General features: G+C 36.8%; 1 protein-coding gene across 1 annotated transcript in view; it reads left to right on the top strand.

Moving 5' to 3' along the window:
- DNAH12 (dynein axonemal heavy chain 12) overlaps positions 1 to 15,196 on the top strand; it is a 234,173-nt gene that overhangs the window by 120,451 nt on the left and 98,526 nt on the right. The window contains exons 38-42 of the mRNA XM_032412204.1: positions 576 to 742; positions 4,458 to 4,713; positions 7,806 to 8,105; positions 8,864 to 9,042; positions 10,093 to 10,285. Of these exons, the coding sequence (XP_032268095.1) occupies positions 576 to 742; positions 4,458 to 4,713; positions 7,806 to 8,105; positions 8,864 to 9,042; positions 10,093 to 10,285 (1,095 nt within the window). The remainder of the gene's footprint in view (positions 1 to 575; positions 743 to 4,457; positions 4,714 to 7,805; positions 8,106 to 8,863; positions 9,043 to 10,092; positions 10,286 to 15,196) is intronic.

The raw sequence follows: 15,196 nt of genomic DNA, 5'->3' as shown, positions 1-15,196 counted from the left end.
TAAGGGCATTCGCTGCTTACTGAAGTTCTGTCCATGATCATTCAAGCCATGGACCATTGTAAGACCTTACGTGACAGGAACCATGCAGTTGTGCATTCCCTTCTTTGTGCCAAGTTGAAAGTTCTGCATGAGACCTTTTCTAGTCACTATTATAATCATCCATGCCTAAATTTATGTCCATTCTCACCTGTCCTATGGGGCTCATTTCTGTCGTTTTAAGCCTATAGAATTCCTTTTATTTCAAAATCTTATAAATTTAGATTAGTGCTTTTAGATATTGAATAAGTTAGAGTTAATAGATATGTTGGGGTATCCAACAAGGAAAATATTTTGTGTTTATTTGCAATATAAATATATAAATATGTATATATAACAATTCTGAGCACATAGAAGGATTTCAATAAATGCTCTTTGATATTGAATATAAGGCTTGATATCACCCTAAAAATGAATAAATATAAACACACACACAGTGCTTCCTGGCTTTATTTCCTTATGTAATTAGACTGTAAATTCTTTTTTCCCCCTGGTGTTAAGTATGGCTTTAAATACTACTATTCTTCTTTATATTTTAGAATATTATTATGGCTAGATTGGACAAAAGACGCAAAGGAGTTTTTGGACCACCTATGGGAAAGAAGTGTGTAATTTTTATAGATGACATGAATATGCCTGCATTGGAGAAATACGGAGCTCAACCTCCTATTGAATTACTACGACAATTTTTTGACTGTGGGCACTGGTAACTATTTAACTGGAGTCTTAATTAGCCATGCTGAAGTCATTTTTGTTCTCTTTTTCTATTTTAGTTTCTCACATCAAAGTAATCCATTTTTTCAAGTTACTTATGGAAGAAAATGGTTACTCAGATTTTTTTATACAGAAATTTTTGGAAGACTTTTCTGTACTTTTTTTTATGACAGTCTTTCCTGTGAATGTGTGAGTTAGATTACTGGGATGAATAATCCAGTTATTGGAAATGTATTTATTCAATAATGGAATAAATTCTTTCCTATTCAATTATTATTTTCAATCCTTGAAAATAACTTACAGATTACATCTTTCAAAGTACTATTCTCCAAGGGCTGAGAATTTGTGGGTAGGCTTCAACTTAAGTAACCATAATCAGCATCTCATGTTTCTGCCATTTTAAATTTTCTGTATTTTCTGTGACTGTTTGGGACTACCCGTATCTTTGAGATAGCGTGGTTTTGGCACCAATTCCATAGATAACTCTTCTGCTCCCTCCATCCCATTTTTTTTACAAGACTTATTTATTTATTTTAGAGAGTATGTGTACATGCTGTTGGGGTGGCGGGCAGAGAGAGAGGATCTCAAGAAGACTCCCCGCTGAGTGCAGAGCCCAGTGCAGGGCTAGATCTCATGACCCAGGAGATCATGACCTGAGCCAAAATCGAGAGTGGATGCTGAATTGACTGGGCCACCTAGGCACCCCACCTTCCATCCCATTTTTATGATGCTATGGTTAGTTTCCAACATGTAAGACATTGTGTCTTTTAGTTAGGATTAATAATTCTTCATTTCCTCCTCTTATACTTTTCTAATCCCCAGTATGCATGTTTTTTTTTTACCTAAGGCAAGGATAGACTAATTTTGAAGCTAAGTCATATTTTAGAAATACATTTTTGTTATTACTTCAGGCGCTGGGACTCCTGCCTCCAGGAGTTAACTGCTGTTAATAGTGTATTCCCTATTCTGTCAAGGTTTTTTTCTATGCAAATATAGCTTTATTTTTAAAAATAGACCCTATTACACAATGTTTTATAACTTATTTGCACTTAAATTCTTTTGAAAACCTATCCATATTGTTTATCTCATTTTATTGGCTTTTTATTTCTCATTTTGTTGACTTCTAATACAGTTTAAATGTGTGGATCCTGCCATAATTTACTTAACAAGCTCCCTACTGAAAGTTATTAGGGTTGCTGCCAAAAAAAGTCGTATTTTCATACTTTCTGCTAGGGATACTGGTAAAGACTGATTTCTCCCACATCCCCTGCCCCCTTTTTGCAAGAACTTCAGTGTTAAACGACTTAATGGCCTATCAGTAATAAGCACATTTTCGATCTGAGTGGTTCCAACTAAACTGAGCCATTTATATATTTCTTTCTTTTTTTTTTTAAGATTTTATTTATTTATTTGAGAGAGAGAGGGAGAGAATGAGCCGGGGGAGAGGCAGAAGGAGAAGGAGAAGCAGACTCCTTGCTAAGCAGGGGGCCCTACATGGGGCTCGATCCAGGAACCCTGTGATCATGACCTGAACCAAAGGCAGACGCCCCTATATATTTCTTTCTAATTAAAATTTCTTTAGACCTTTGTTGTTCCCCATTGGGTCTCTTTTTAACAAAAGTGTTATAGGTACTATTTAGATATTTTTATGTACTCTGAAGATCTGAGATGCAAAAACAAAATCAGGACTTTCCTGTAAGTAGTATGACTGTATGATTGTTTGAAATGGAACATTTCTGAGCATAAAAGAGGTGTGTTACTAATAATTACTCCAGGACAAGCCCACTCAGAATTGTCCTAGGCAAAATGGGACATATGGTCACCCTACCTATAATCAGCTACAAACAGGAATAATCTCTCATCCATGCTTCTGGATTTGGAGTGAGGAGAGACCAAGCAGAGAGTCAAATTGGAAAGAAGAGTAGGAAAGAAAGGGAAGGGCAAAAGGAAGGGACATTCCCACAATAGCCAAACTGTGAAAAGAGCCAAGATGTCCATCAACAGATGAATGGATAAAGAAGATGTGGTATATATATACAATGGAATATTATGCAGCCATCAAAAGGAATGGAATCTTGCCATTTGCAACGACATAGATGGAACTGGAGGGTATTATGCTGAGCAAAATAAGTCAGTCAGAGAAAGACATGTATCATATGACCTCACTGATATGAGGAATTCTTAATTCTTAATTAAGAAATTAAAGAATTAAAAAAATTAAAAAATTCTTAATTAATTCTTAATTTGTTTGAGGAAACAAACTGAGGGTTGCTGGAGTGGTGGGAGGTGGGAGGGATGGGGTGACTGGGTGATAGACACTGGGGAGGGTATGTGCTATGGTGAGCGCTGTGTATTGTATAAGACTGTTGAATCACAGACCTGTACCTCTGAAACAAATAATACATTATATGTTAAAAAAAAAAAAAAAGAAGATAGCAGGAGGGGAAGAATGAAGGGGGGGAAATCGGAGGGGGAGACGAACCATGAGAGACTATGGACTCTGAAAAACAAACTGAGGGTTCTAGAGGGGAGGGCGGTGGGGGTATGGGTTAGCCTGGTGATGGGTATTAAGGAGGACACGTTCTGCATGGAGCACTGGGTGCTATACGCAAACAATGAATCATGGAACACTACATCAAAAACTAATGATGTAATGTATGGTGATTAACATAACATAATAATAATTAAAAAAAAAAAAAAAAGGAAGGGACATTCTAGATACCCAGAATTTGGACAACATAATCAGTGTCACTGGAAGGAGAAATAGAGTGCTGCTTTAAAAAACGTTCTGTCCAGGGGCGCCTGGGTGGCTCAGTCAGTTAAGTGTCTGCCTTCAGCTTGGGTCATAATCCCAGGGTCCTGGGATCAAGTCCCACATTGGGCTCCTTGCTCAGCGAGGAGCCTGCTTCTCCTTCTGCCCATTCCCCTGCTTGTGCTCTCTCTCTGTCTTTCTCTCTGACAAATAAATAAATAAATAAATAAATAAATAAATAAATAAATAAAATCTTAAAAAGAAAAAAAAAGTTCTGTCCAGGGGCACCTGGGTGGCTCAGGCAGTTAACTGTCTGACTCTTGATTTCAGGTCAGGTCATGATCTCCAGGTTGTGAGATTGAGCCCCACATCAGGGCGTGGAGCCTGCTTAAGATTCTCTCTCTCTCCTTCCTCTTCCCTTCCCCCCTCAAGCCCCCCCACCCCCAAAACCAAAAATGTTTTGTCCAGAGACTGGTGATTGCCTGAGGCTCAGGGGCTGGGTGGGGGGTGGGTGAAATAGGTGAGGGGGGGTCAAAATTACAAATTTCCAGTTGTAAAATGAATAAGTCATAGGGATGTAATGTACAGCATGGTGATTACAGTTAATACTGTATTGCATATTCAAAAACAGCTAAGAGATTGAATTTTGAGAGTTCTCATCACAAGAAAAATTGTCACTATGTATGGTGACAGATGTTAACTGGACTTGCTGTGGTGATCATTTTACAGTATATACAAATACCGAGTCATTATGTTATACACCCAAAACTAATGTTGTCAATTATACCTCAATTTAAAAAATAAAATTTATTTTTAATTTTTCTACTCCAAGCATTTTTTTAGGATTCTTCCTTTTAGAGAAGCTAAAATCAGATTAAGTTTCTAGGCATTCTACATTTCATTCCATCTTATTGGCTTTTAACTGATTGGTTTGGAATTTTTATGTGCTTTCAAGGTATGATCTTAAGGACACAAGTAAAATCACACTGGTTGACATCCAGCTGATCGCTGCCATGGGTCCTCCAGGTGGTGGAAGAAATCCAGTCACTCCCCGGTTTATTCGACATTTCAACATCTGCTCTATTAATACTTTCAGTGATGAAACTATGGTCCGAATCTTCTCATCAATTGTAGCATTCTACCTGAGGACTCGGGAATTTCCTCCAGAGTACTTTTCAATTGGGAACCAGATTGTCAGTGGGACAATGGAGGTGAGCGAATACTGCAATACAAAATGTTTTAGTATTACATATTTTCCTAGTTTGATTCTTTTTTTTTTTTTTAAACATTTTTTTCCCTTAGCCATCTACTTTGGTCTTCAGTGTCAGAGAAGCTGTTAAGAAGGCTTGAGAACAGAAGATCATGGGCTTTGAAATCAGGGACTCTAACTGGGTTTGAGCCTTGACTGCTATTTCCAAGCTATGTGGCCTAGAGCAAGTAATTTGACCTTCCATAAACTCAGTTTTTTAATCACTAAAATGAAAGATAGCACCTATTTCACAAGGCTGTTCCAAGGAAATCATTTAGAATCAGTATCTGCCACATTACGAGGGTTTCCCTGATTGTTAGGTTTCTACCCTGTTGTTTATTAATTTTCTCTCTCTTCCCTTCCATTCTTCATGTTTGTCTTTTAAAAGACAGAGAAAGGGGCATCTGGCTGGCTCAGTTGGTAGAGCATGCAACTCTTGATCTTGGGTCATGAGCTTGAGCCCCACACTGGGTGTGGAGCCTACTTTAAAAATAAATAAATAAACAAATATTAAAAAAAATAAAGAGGGAAACCTCTGCAGCTTATGAATGAATACTTTTTTTTAGCCATACCACATATCTTAGGAATAGCAGTGAAAATATAGTAAGAAGGAAACACAGGGGTGGGAACAGAACACAAGATGGCCCAATGGCTTTGCCTTATTCAGGGTGTGTTATCTGCCATTGCTCGGGAGGCCAGAGCCAACCTCATCACTAATGATAAAAGGAGAAACTGTATGTAAGGTAAGTGAGTGATGATATTACTAAATTAAGCTTTTCTGGAGCCCTTGATAAAGTGGTTCACTGTGGCATAAGTGTAATGAGAAGTATAAAACTCCCTAGAATCATCCCGTTGGTTTCCAAGAGCACACTATATCTATCTAAAGTGTCCGCCTTGTTCTGGTGGAAAATCTGTGCTGTTAAAATAGAGAAACTATGAGCAAAGTGATAGTACATTGAAATTACAGTACTTATTCCGATACCAGAAAAGTGCTTCTATTTATAAAATATGATTTATGTATTTTGGGCATCTCCTGGAAAAAGAAGGGAGTTGGCCAAACAGAATGGGATACAGAAAGGATTTTTTTTTTTTTTTCTGCTTTGAAGCATTTTAGACCTACCATGTGGAAGCTAGGAGGGGGGATGAATCATAGAACACAGATAAATAAAAAATAATTTCATTTGTTTTTTTGGGGGGGGCTTATTATAAAAGATTTCATTTACTGTCCTTAAAGAAAATATTAAACTTTATTTGGTAAGTTCAGCATATAGTAAAATCATACTTTATTTCCGTATTATAGCCAATTGTTTAAACTCCTTAAGAAATGACAGAGATTTTTAGTTCTTGTGTGGCAGTATTCAAAATAACACAAGTAAAACAGCTAATAAAAAAAAAAGTTTTCACGGGCACCTGGGTGGCTCAGTCGTTGAGCGTCTGCCTTCAGCTCAGGTCATGACCCAGAGTCCTGGGATTGAGCCCCGCATCATGCTCCCTACTCGGCGGGAAGCCTGCTTCTCCCTCTCCCATTCCCCCTGCTTGTGTTCCCTCTCTCGCTGTGTCTCTCTCTGTCAAATAAATAAAATCTTTAAAAAAAAAAAGTTTTCAGAAAGCACTGCTTTAGATTTGTCGAGCCATGCATATGTTCAAATATAAAGGACCCAAGGTTCTTCTCTATCTCTCTTGTGACACAAAATTTCACATTTAACAGTTGGCAGAACTTGTGGGCTATTTGAAAATGTGGTGCAATAGTATTTTGAACCTTGCATTTCGAAAGACTGCTGGCCCTTTCACATTTTCCAGATCCATTATAAGAAACTTACAAACAAGTGTAAAATGTCCTTAGCCACTGTCTCCCAGAGTCAGGACCCATTTGCCCTTCCTCCCTGATTATTCCTCCTTGCTTGTTAAGGTAAATGCCATGTTGTTGTACTGTGTTTTGGCGTGTGGTGGCTGGGTTCTGCTTACCACGCTTCCCTGTGGGTGTGGTAACCAGACTGAATTGCCATTATTTGCTTGTGTGTACATGATACCAAGGCAGCTGGCCAGTGTAACTTCTCCCACACAACCTGTTTTGACTACAATTTTTTTAACCAAATTGTAAGCATAGCTTTTATTAACCTGGGTAGGAATTTCTCATTTATATATAGGGTGTGCTTTTGGTCATAGTTTTCCATTAGTGATTCCATACTGATACATTAATCCAGTGGTTTTGTGCACACGAAAGCTAATTTACTACAAATGATTCTGGTACAAAAAAATAAAAGAGGCTTTAGCAGGCATACATGCCTGGGATACCGATAAAAGAAAAAAAAGAATAAAAAAAAAGAGCTGAAGAAGAGGCAGAGAGAAAATAGGAGTGAAGGGAAGGAAGAGAATCCATTGATTTGTTTTGAAGTCAAGGGTAGTCAAAAGGAAATTGTTTCATCCATCCCTTCATTTGGAATGCTTCAGAATGAGTTATCTTGGTTTCACTTTCCACTAAAGTTTTTGCTAATTATTTAATCCCGGGTCATTCAACTTTAAATGGAACAACTGTAATAACTGGGAGATAAAAACATTGTCCTTGGGTTTGGATGGAATCTGATAATTTTAAGTTCCCTCAACTTCAAAATGCCTGTGATAAACCAAAATAAAAAGCTAAATGTCATGCTAGACTTGGTACTGTACAATTTTCCAAACCAATATAATCTGATAAGATAAATATTTTATTTTATTTTATTTTTTTAAAATTGGTGACTATTTTTTAATTTTTTAAATCTTTTTAAGATTTTTTTTTTTAAGATTTCATTTATTTATTTGACAGAGAGAGACACAGCGAGAGAGGGAACACAAGCAGGGGGAGTGGGAGAGGGAGAAGCAGGCCTCCCGCGGAGCAGGGAGCCCAACGTGGGGTTCGACCCCAGGACCCTGGGATCATGACCCGAGCCAAAGGCAGACACCCAATGACTGAGCCACCCAGGCGCCCCTAAATATTTTATAGAATATACTATTTGTTACATGACTTTGCTTATTATAATAATTTTATTTTTGCTTTGTTGCTTTTTTCATATTCAGATATATAAACAATCCATGGAAAATCTTTTGCCCACTCCCACGAAATCTCATTACACCTTCAACTTGCGGGATTTTTCACGTGTCATCCAGGGCTGCTTACTCATTGAGAAAGATGCCGTGGAGAGCAAGCACACCATGATCCGCCTGTTCGTCCATGAGGTTCTCCGTGTTTTTTATGACCGGCTCATTAATGATAATGATCGATACTGGCTGTTCAATTTAATCAAAGCTGTGATAAGGGACCATTTTAAAGAATCTTTTGATGGTATCTTTTCACATTTGAGGAAGGAGAACACACCAGTGAGTATATTTAGTGATTCCAAACAAATTAAAATTGTATAATAGCGTGGATTGTTACAATCAACTTATCTTTAAAAAATACTCTTGCTTCTTAACAGTCATATTTTTTTAAACTTTCCTCATTGATAAGTATTTATTTTGAGAAGATTTGTCTTCAGAGGAATTATGTAGGTAACGGAGAAGTTATTTAAAGAATAAAACCTTGGGGCGCCTGGGTGGCTCAGTCAGTTGAGCAACCATCTCTTGATTTTGGCTCAGATCATGATCTCTGGCCGTGAGATCGAGCCCTATGTCGTGCTCCATGCTCAGTACAGAGTTTGTTTGTCTCTCTCCCTCTGCCACCCCACCCTGGTTGCCCTTGCCCTTGCTCTCTCTCTCTCTCTCTCTCAAATAAATAAATAAATAAAATCTTAAAAAAAAGAGAATAAAACCTTATATGATAGGGATTAAATGGTATAATGAATGAAAAGTGCTTAACATGGTGACCATCCCTTAGTAGTTTCTCACTCAGAATGACTTTTCCAGGCTCTGGGGGGAAAAATTCATACGACAGAAAAATTTCTGTTCTTTTTATTTTTGGAGGATATAATATAATTTCAGGTATTAATTTTACAAGCATATTATTTACTATCTTAATGTTTAAAACAATTAGTTGATAATCATCCCATAACATGGACAAAACAAAATTTTATATAACATTTTCTTAAATTTATTTTATAAACTGTAAATTTTGTAACTTGTTGATTTCCATTCTATAGATAACTGAAGAGAACTTGAGAAATCTCATGTTTGGCGATTATATGAATCCCGACCTTGAAGGAGACGACAGAGTTTATGTTGAAATTCCAAATATTCATCATTTTAGTGACATTGTGGACCAATGCTTAGATGAGTATAATCAAACTCACAAAACAAGAATGAATCTTGTCATTTTTAGGTACCTACATTTGGTATTGATGGTGGAAATTGTTATTTGTAAAATTTTTCTGTGAAATATTTAAAATGTGGCAAAAGGTATAAAGAAAAATATGGTGAATAACCCTATACTGATCACCCAGCTTAAGATATAAAATATTAGCAATTTATTTGAAGTCCCTTGTGTAGCCAACCCTCTCTGACTGCATCCCCATCATACCCTTGGGAGTAAAAAGAAACTCATGTGCTTCTTTGGACTTTATTACACATGTGCATTCCAAAACATATATGCACAGTCTTACTTTGCATGTATTCTTCAAGTTTATTCCCTATTGTTCGTGAGAGTCACAAAAAATGAGTTTTTGCTACTAACACAATGTAGTCATTTTTCTGAGACAGACTTTTAGGTGACTTCTAGTTTTTGCAGTTATAAAAAAAAGTTTGACTATTCATGTCTCTTTGGGTACACATGTTAGAATTTCTCTAGGCTATATTCCTAAAAGTGGAATTATTGTGTCATGGTAGGTAAGCATCTTCAACTTCACTAAGTTTGGCTGAAGTGTCTTCAAAAATGATTATTTAAGAGCTCCCATTGTCCCTCACCCTTGTCAACACTTAGGATTGCCAGGCTTGGTAAGTTTTGCCAGTCTAAAGGAGAGTAGAAATGTGGCTCCAATTTTAACTTCCCTAATTACTAGTGAGGCTTGGTGTCTTTACTGAATTTAATTTTGTAGAGAACTGATTTTCTGTTTCTCACATAGAAATCCTAGTATTAAGATTGAAGAAATGTTTTTAATAAAAGCAGGAATATGCTTCAGTATAAGTAGTTAAAATTTCATTTCTATAATTTGTATATTACATTTCCTGAATTCGTACTTTAGTTTTCCTTTGCATCAAGTGATCCAGTTGTAATTTCTTTTGAAAAACCACACTTTTTGATGATTACATCTTTAAAATTGGGATAACATACGGGATAGCAAAGTCCATCCTTCCAAGAATATAAAATAATAGTTACATGTAAATATACGTTTACATTCATATTTTCAAGTATAATAATATTGATATTTCGTAGGTATGTTTTGGAACATCTATCACGTATATGTCGAATTCTAAAGCAGTCTGGTGGAAATGCTTTGCTTGTTGGACTTGGAGGCAGTGGTCGTCAATCTTTAACTCGTCTGGCTACATCCATGGCAAAAATGCAGATTTTCCAACCAGAAATTTCTAAAAGCTACGGTATGAATGAGTGGAGAGAGGATCTGAAGGTAAAGTTAGGAAGAAACCTAATGTCTAAAATAATATCGGTGCTGTGAAGAGAGGGTCACCCTGTACAGCTGTGTGCTGAATGCGTTGGTGAGGATGACAGTGTTATCCACAGAGCAGTTCCTGTGCTTGCTGAGCATGAAGCGCTTCACATACATCATCTCATTCTGTAGATACAAGTCAGTGCAACAGGGATGGTTGTCTCTGTTTTACTGATGAGGAAACTGAAGTCAAGGGAAGGTATGCACAGCAGAGCAGGATTTATAACATGTCTTATCCACTGCTGCTGCTGATTCTGTCTTTCAGTTCAGAGAGGTCTTATTTCAGACAAATGTATGTTTCCCAGCAAACTGTGTTGTATGAGCCTTGGCAATGATGATGTTGTTCATGTTGTCCGATCTTAATAGCTTCCTCGGAGCCATGTTGCTTTCCCAGTAACCAGTAAAAGACTGGAGTGCATGCCTGGGGCTTTGTCCTCACATGACTAGGGTTCTGCAGGACCCAGAAGGGAGATAATCCAAAATGAAAAATAGAGAGATATTGCTGGATTTTTTCACTTGTACTCACCTTACATAGTAGGTTTCTACATCCTAAAAGTTAGCATGGAGAAAGGTCTGCTTGCAGGTGGAAATGGTAGAATCCAAGCTGATACCAAAGAGGTTTACATAGACATAAAAGGAAAAATTACAGTTTTTCTGCTCTCACTTTAGAGGAATTTTTTTGATACATTTACTACCACATGAACTAATAGATTTAGAAAGCAGCCTTCTTTAGTAGAAAGAACATGGACTTTAAAGTTAGGCAAACTCAGTTTTAATTCCTATTTTCTATGATTTGGTAGTTACCTTGGGCATGTTACTAAATTTTTCTGCACTTCAGTTTCTTCATTTGTTTTTAATCTTTAAAAAAAAAGAATTTATTCTAAGTTATACAGTTTGTTGGCATACAATTGTTAATAGTATTCTCTTATAATCCTTTTTAATTTTTGTGGCATGGGTTGTAATGTCCCCTCTTTCATTTCTAAATTTAGTTATTGAATTTTTTCTCTTTTTTCTTAATCTAGCTAAGGTTTTGTCAATTTTGTTGATTTATTTTTTTAAAGATTTTATTTATTTATTTGACAGAGAGAGCTACAGCAAGAGAGGGAACACAAGCAAGGGGGGTGGGAGAGGGAGAAGCAGGCTTCCCGCCGAGCAGGGAGCCCAATGCGGGGCTTGATCCCAGGACCCTGTGACCATGACCTGAGCCGAAGGCAGACGCTTAATGACTGAGCCACCCAGGCACCCCAATTTTCTTGATTAAGAAAAAAAAAACCAACTCTAAGTTCCACTGATTCTTTTCTATTGATTTTTTATTCTCTATTTTGTTTACCTCTTCCCTAATCTTTATTATTTCCTTCCTCTTGCTCGCTTTGAGTTTACATTTGTTCATTTTTTGAAGTTCCACGAGGTATAAAGTTAGGTTGTTCATTTGAGATCTTTCTTCTTTTTTTAATGTGTTTACAGCTATAAACTTCCCTCTTAGCACTGCTTTTGCTGCATTTTTTAAAAGATTTTTAAAAATTTTTATTTATTTGAGAGAAAGAGAGAACGAGCAGGGGGAGCGGCAGGCAGAGGGAGAGGGAGAAGCAGGCTCCCCGTTGAGCAGGGAGCTTGACGCAGGACTGGATCCCAGGACACTGGGATCATGACCTGAGCCCAAGGCAGATACTTAACCTCCTGAGCCACCCAGGTGCCCCCTTTTGCTGCATTTTATAAGTTTTGATATGTTGAGTCTTCATTTTCCTTTGTTTCAAGAAATTTTCTGATTTCCTTCTGATTTCTTCTTTGATCTGTTGTTTAAGGGTGTGTTAATTGCTGTGAATTTGTAGAGTTTCCAATTTTCCTTCTGCTGTTGATTGATAGTTTCATTCCATTGTGATTAGAAAAGATGCTTGATTTGACATCAATCTTCTTAAATTTATTAAGACTTGTTTTGTGGCCTAATATGTGATCTGTCCTGGAGAATGTCCTGTGTGCACTAGAGATGAATGTGTATTCTGCTGTTGTTGGATGGAGTGTTCTCTATATGTCTGTGAGGTCCAACAGGCTATAGTGTTCAAATACTCTATTTCCTTATTGATCTTTTGTCTGCTTGTTCTGTCCCTTATTGAAAGTAGAGTATTGAAGGTCTCCTACTATTGTGTTGCTATTTCTTCCTTCAATTCTGTAAATGTTTGCTTCATATATTTAGGAGCTCAGCTCTTTGGTGCATAAATATTTATAATTGTTACATCTTCCTGACAAATCAATCCTTTTACCATCATATAATGTTTCTTGTCACTTATGACAGTTTTTTACTGACGATTTTGTCTGATATTAGTATAGTCACCCTGCTCTCCTTCGGTTGCCATTTGCATGGAACATCTTTTCATCCTTTCTCTTTCAGCCCTTGTGTCCTTGGGTCTAAAGTGAGTCTCTTCTAAGCTGCACACCGTTGGATCCTGTTTTTTAAATCCATTCAGCCAAACTATGTATTTTGACTGGAGAGTTTAATCCATTTGCAGTGAAAGTCATTGCTGATAGGGAAGAATTTACTATTGGCATTTTGTTTCTGTTTGCTGTATGTTTGTAGTTTTTTTATCCCTCATTTCCTCTTACTGCCTGCCTTTGTGTTTTGTTGATTGTTTGTAGTGACATGCTTTGATTCCCTTCTCATTTCCTTTTGTGTATACTCTACAGATTTTGGAGGGGGGAAGGGAGTTACTCTTGTGATTACATAAGACATCTTAAAGTAATAACAACCTATTTTAAACTGATAACAACTGCAATCACATACAAAAACTACTCCTTTACATCTGCCCCTCCTTTATGTTATTGATGTCACAAATTATGTCTTTATAGATTGTGTACCCATTAACATAAGGGTTTATAAAGGTTTTTAATGCTTTTAGATTCTAGACTCTATGTAAGAATTAAAAGTGAATTTATACACTAAAATCACAATAGTATAGAATTCTATATTTGTCCATACATTTACTGGAGAACTTTACACTTTCATATGGCTTTGTGTTGCTGTCTAGCACTCTTTCATTTCAACTTGAAGGACTCCCATTAGCATTTCTTGAGGGGCACGTCTAGTGGTAATGAATTCCCTCAGCTTCTATCTGAGAAGTTCTTAATTTCTTTATTTTTGAAGGACAGTTTTTCCAGATACAGTATTCCTGATGGACAGATTTTTTTTTCTTTCGGTAGTTTGAATATATTATCCCACTCCCTTCTTGCTTACAGGATTTCTGCTCAGAAATATGCTGATAATCTTGGGAAAGCTCCCTTGTATTGAAGTATTGTTTTTCTATTGCTGCTTTCAAAGTTCTCTCTTTATCTTTGACTTTCAACAGTTTGATTATAATGTGTCTTGTTGTGTGAGTCTATTTGAGTTTATTCTAGTGGGAGTTTGTTGAGCTTCTTGAATTTCTATTTCTATCCTCATTTGTTCATTTCTATACTCAAATTTAAGAAATTTGGGACATTATTTCTTTAAATAAGTTCTCTGCCTCTTCCCCCTCTTTTCTCCTTTTGATACTCCCATAATGTGTATATTAGTCCACTTAATGATATCCCATAAGTCTCTTAAGTTATTTTTTAATAGTTCATATTTCTGTTGATATTCCCATTTTGTCCGTGCATTATTTTCCTGATTTCCTTTAGTTGTCTATCTGTATTCTGTTTTAGCTTATTGAGCATCTTTAAAAGTTATTTTGAATTTCTTGTTATGCAGTTCTTAGATCTGTTTTTGTTGTTGTTTTGTTTTGTTTTTTTTAGGGTTCATTTTGGTTTTTTGATAGGGCCATGTTTCCCCTGTTTCCTTATATGTCTTGTGATCTTTTGAGTTTTGAGCACTTGATAAACCACCACCTCTCCCAGTCTTTATGGGCTGGCTTCATACAGGGAGGAATCTTCATCAATCACCATGCTAGAATTTCTGAGACTTCTCAGAACTTTTTTTTTTGGGGGGGGGTTGCATCTTCTTTTGGGTTGTGCATGAGCTTTTACATATTCTAATATATACAGGTGATTTTGGCTACCTTCATTTCCTGTTTCTTCTCATGATCTGTTGGTTTTGGCCTTTGTTGTATTCCTCTGCCCCTAACCTCTTGCTCCCCCTGATACTTTCCTGTGGAACTTCAGTCTCTGATGCTCCATTGAGTCAGGGCACTTGCCTCTGTTTTCAGTGGCCTCCAACCTCATATCAGAACTAAGCCCTGTTCCCATCAGTACCCTGAGTCAGGTGAGACAGAAATCAGTCCCCCAGGCAGCCCCTAGACAAGCCAGAATGCTGAAAGCAGTTTCACTCTATTCTTTCTGTGTGAGGAAAAAGCCAGAATTGATGGTATTCTCCTGATTGTGTTGCTCTATGCTAGGAGAGAAGGGGCTAGGGTGAGAAAAATGCAGTGAATTTTCTTACGCTCTTTGCATTGTTCCTTCTCTTTTTTTTATGTATTTATGGGGGTGCTGTACATAATAACTGGTTTCTAGAGTTCTACAAAGGCATTTTGGTCTGTACATTGCTAGTTTGGTGTCTTCATGGGACAATGAGGACCTGGAGCTTCCCAGTCTGTCATATGCCTGATGGTCACTCCCTAGTTTCTTTATTTGTAAAATTTGGATAATATCACCTATTTCATAGGTTGTTATGATTACATTATACAAATGTAGGATTCTTGGCATATAACTAGTATTTTGGAAAAGTTTCCTCTTTTCCTATTTGGAAATAGTTTCACACATTGTATGTTTGAATATGACTTTTAAGTATAACAATGCTTATACCAGTAAGTTAAATCTGTTTTTATTGTATCTTTCTACTTATTTATATATAATAATTTTAAAAAGATGCTATAAAAATAAAGCTGACATGATTAGATGTAATACTTC

The sequence above is a fragment of the Phoca vitulina genome, unplaced genomic scaffold, assembly GCF_004348235.1.
Source record: "Phoca vitulina isolate PV1807 unplaced genomic scaffold, GSC_HSeal_1.0 scaffold13, whole genome shotgun sequence".
Taxonomy (NCBI): domain Eukaryota; kingdom Metazoa; phylum Chordata; class Mammalia; order Carnivora; family Phocidae; genus Phoca; species Phoca vitulina.
The sequence above is the reverse complement of the archived record's forward strand: the minus strand, read 5'-3'. Positions and strand labels throughout refer to the sequence as shown.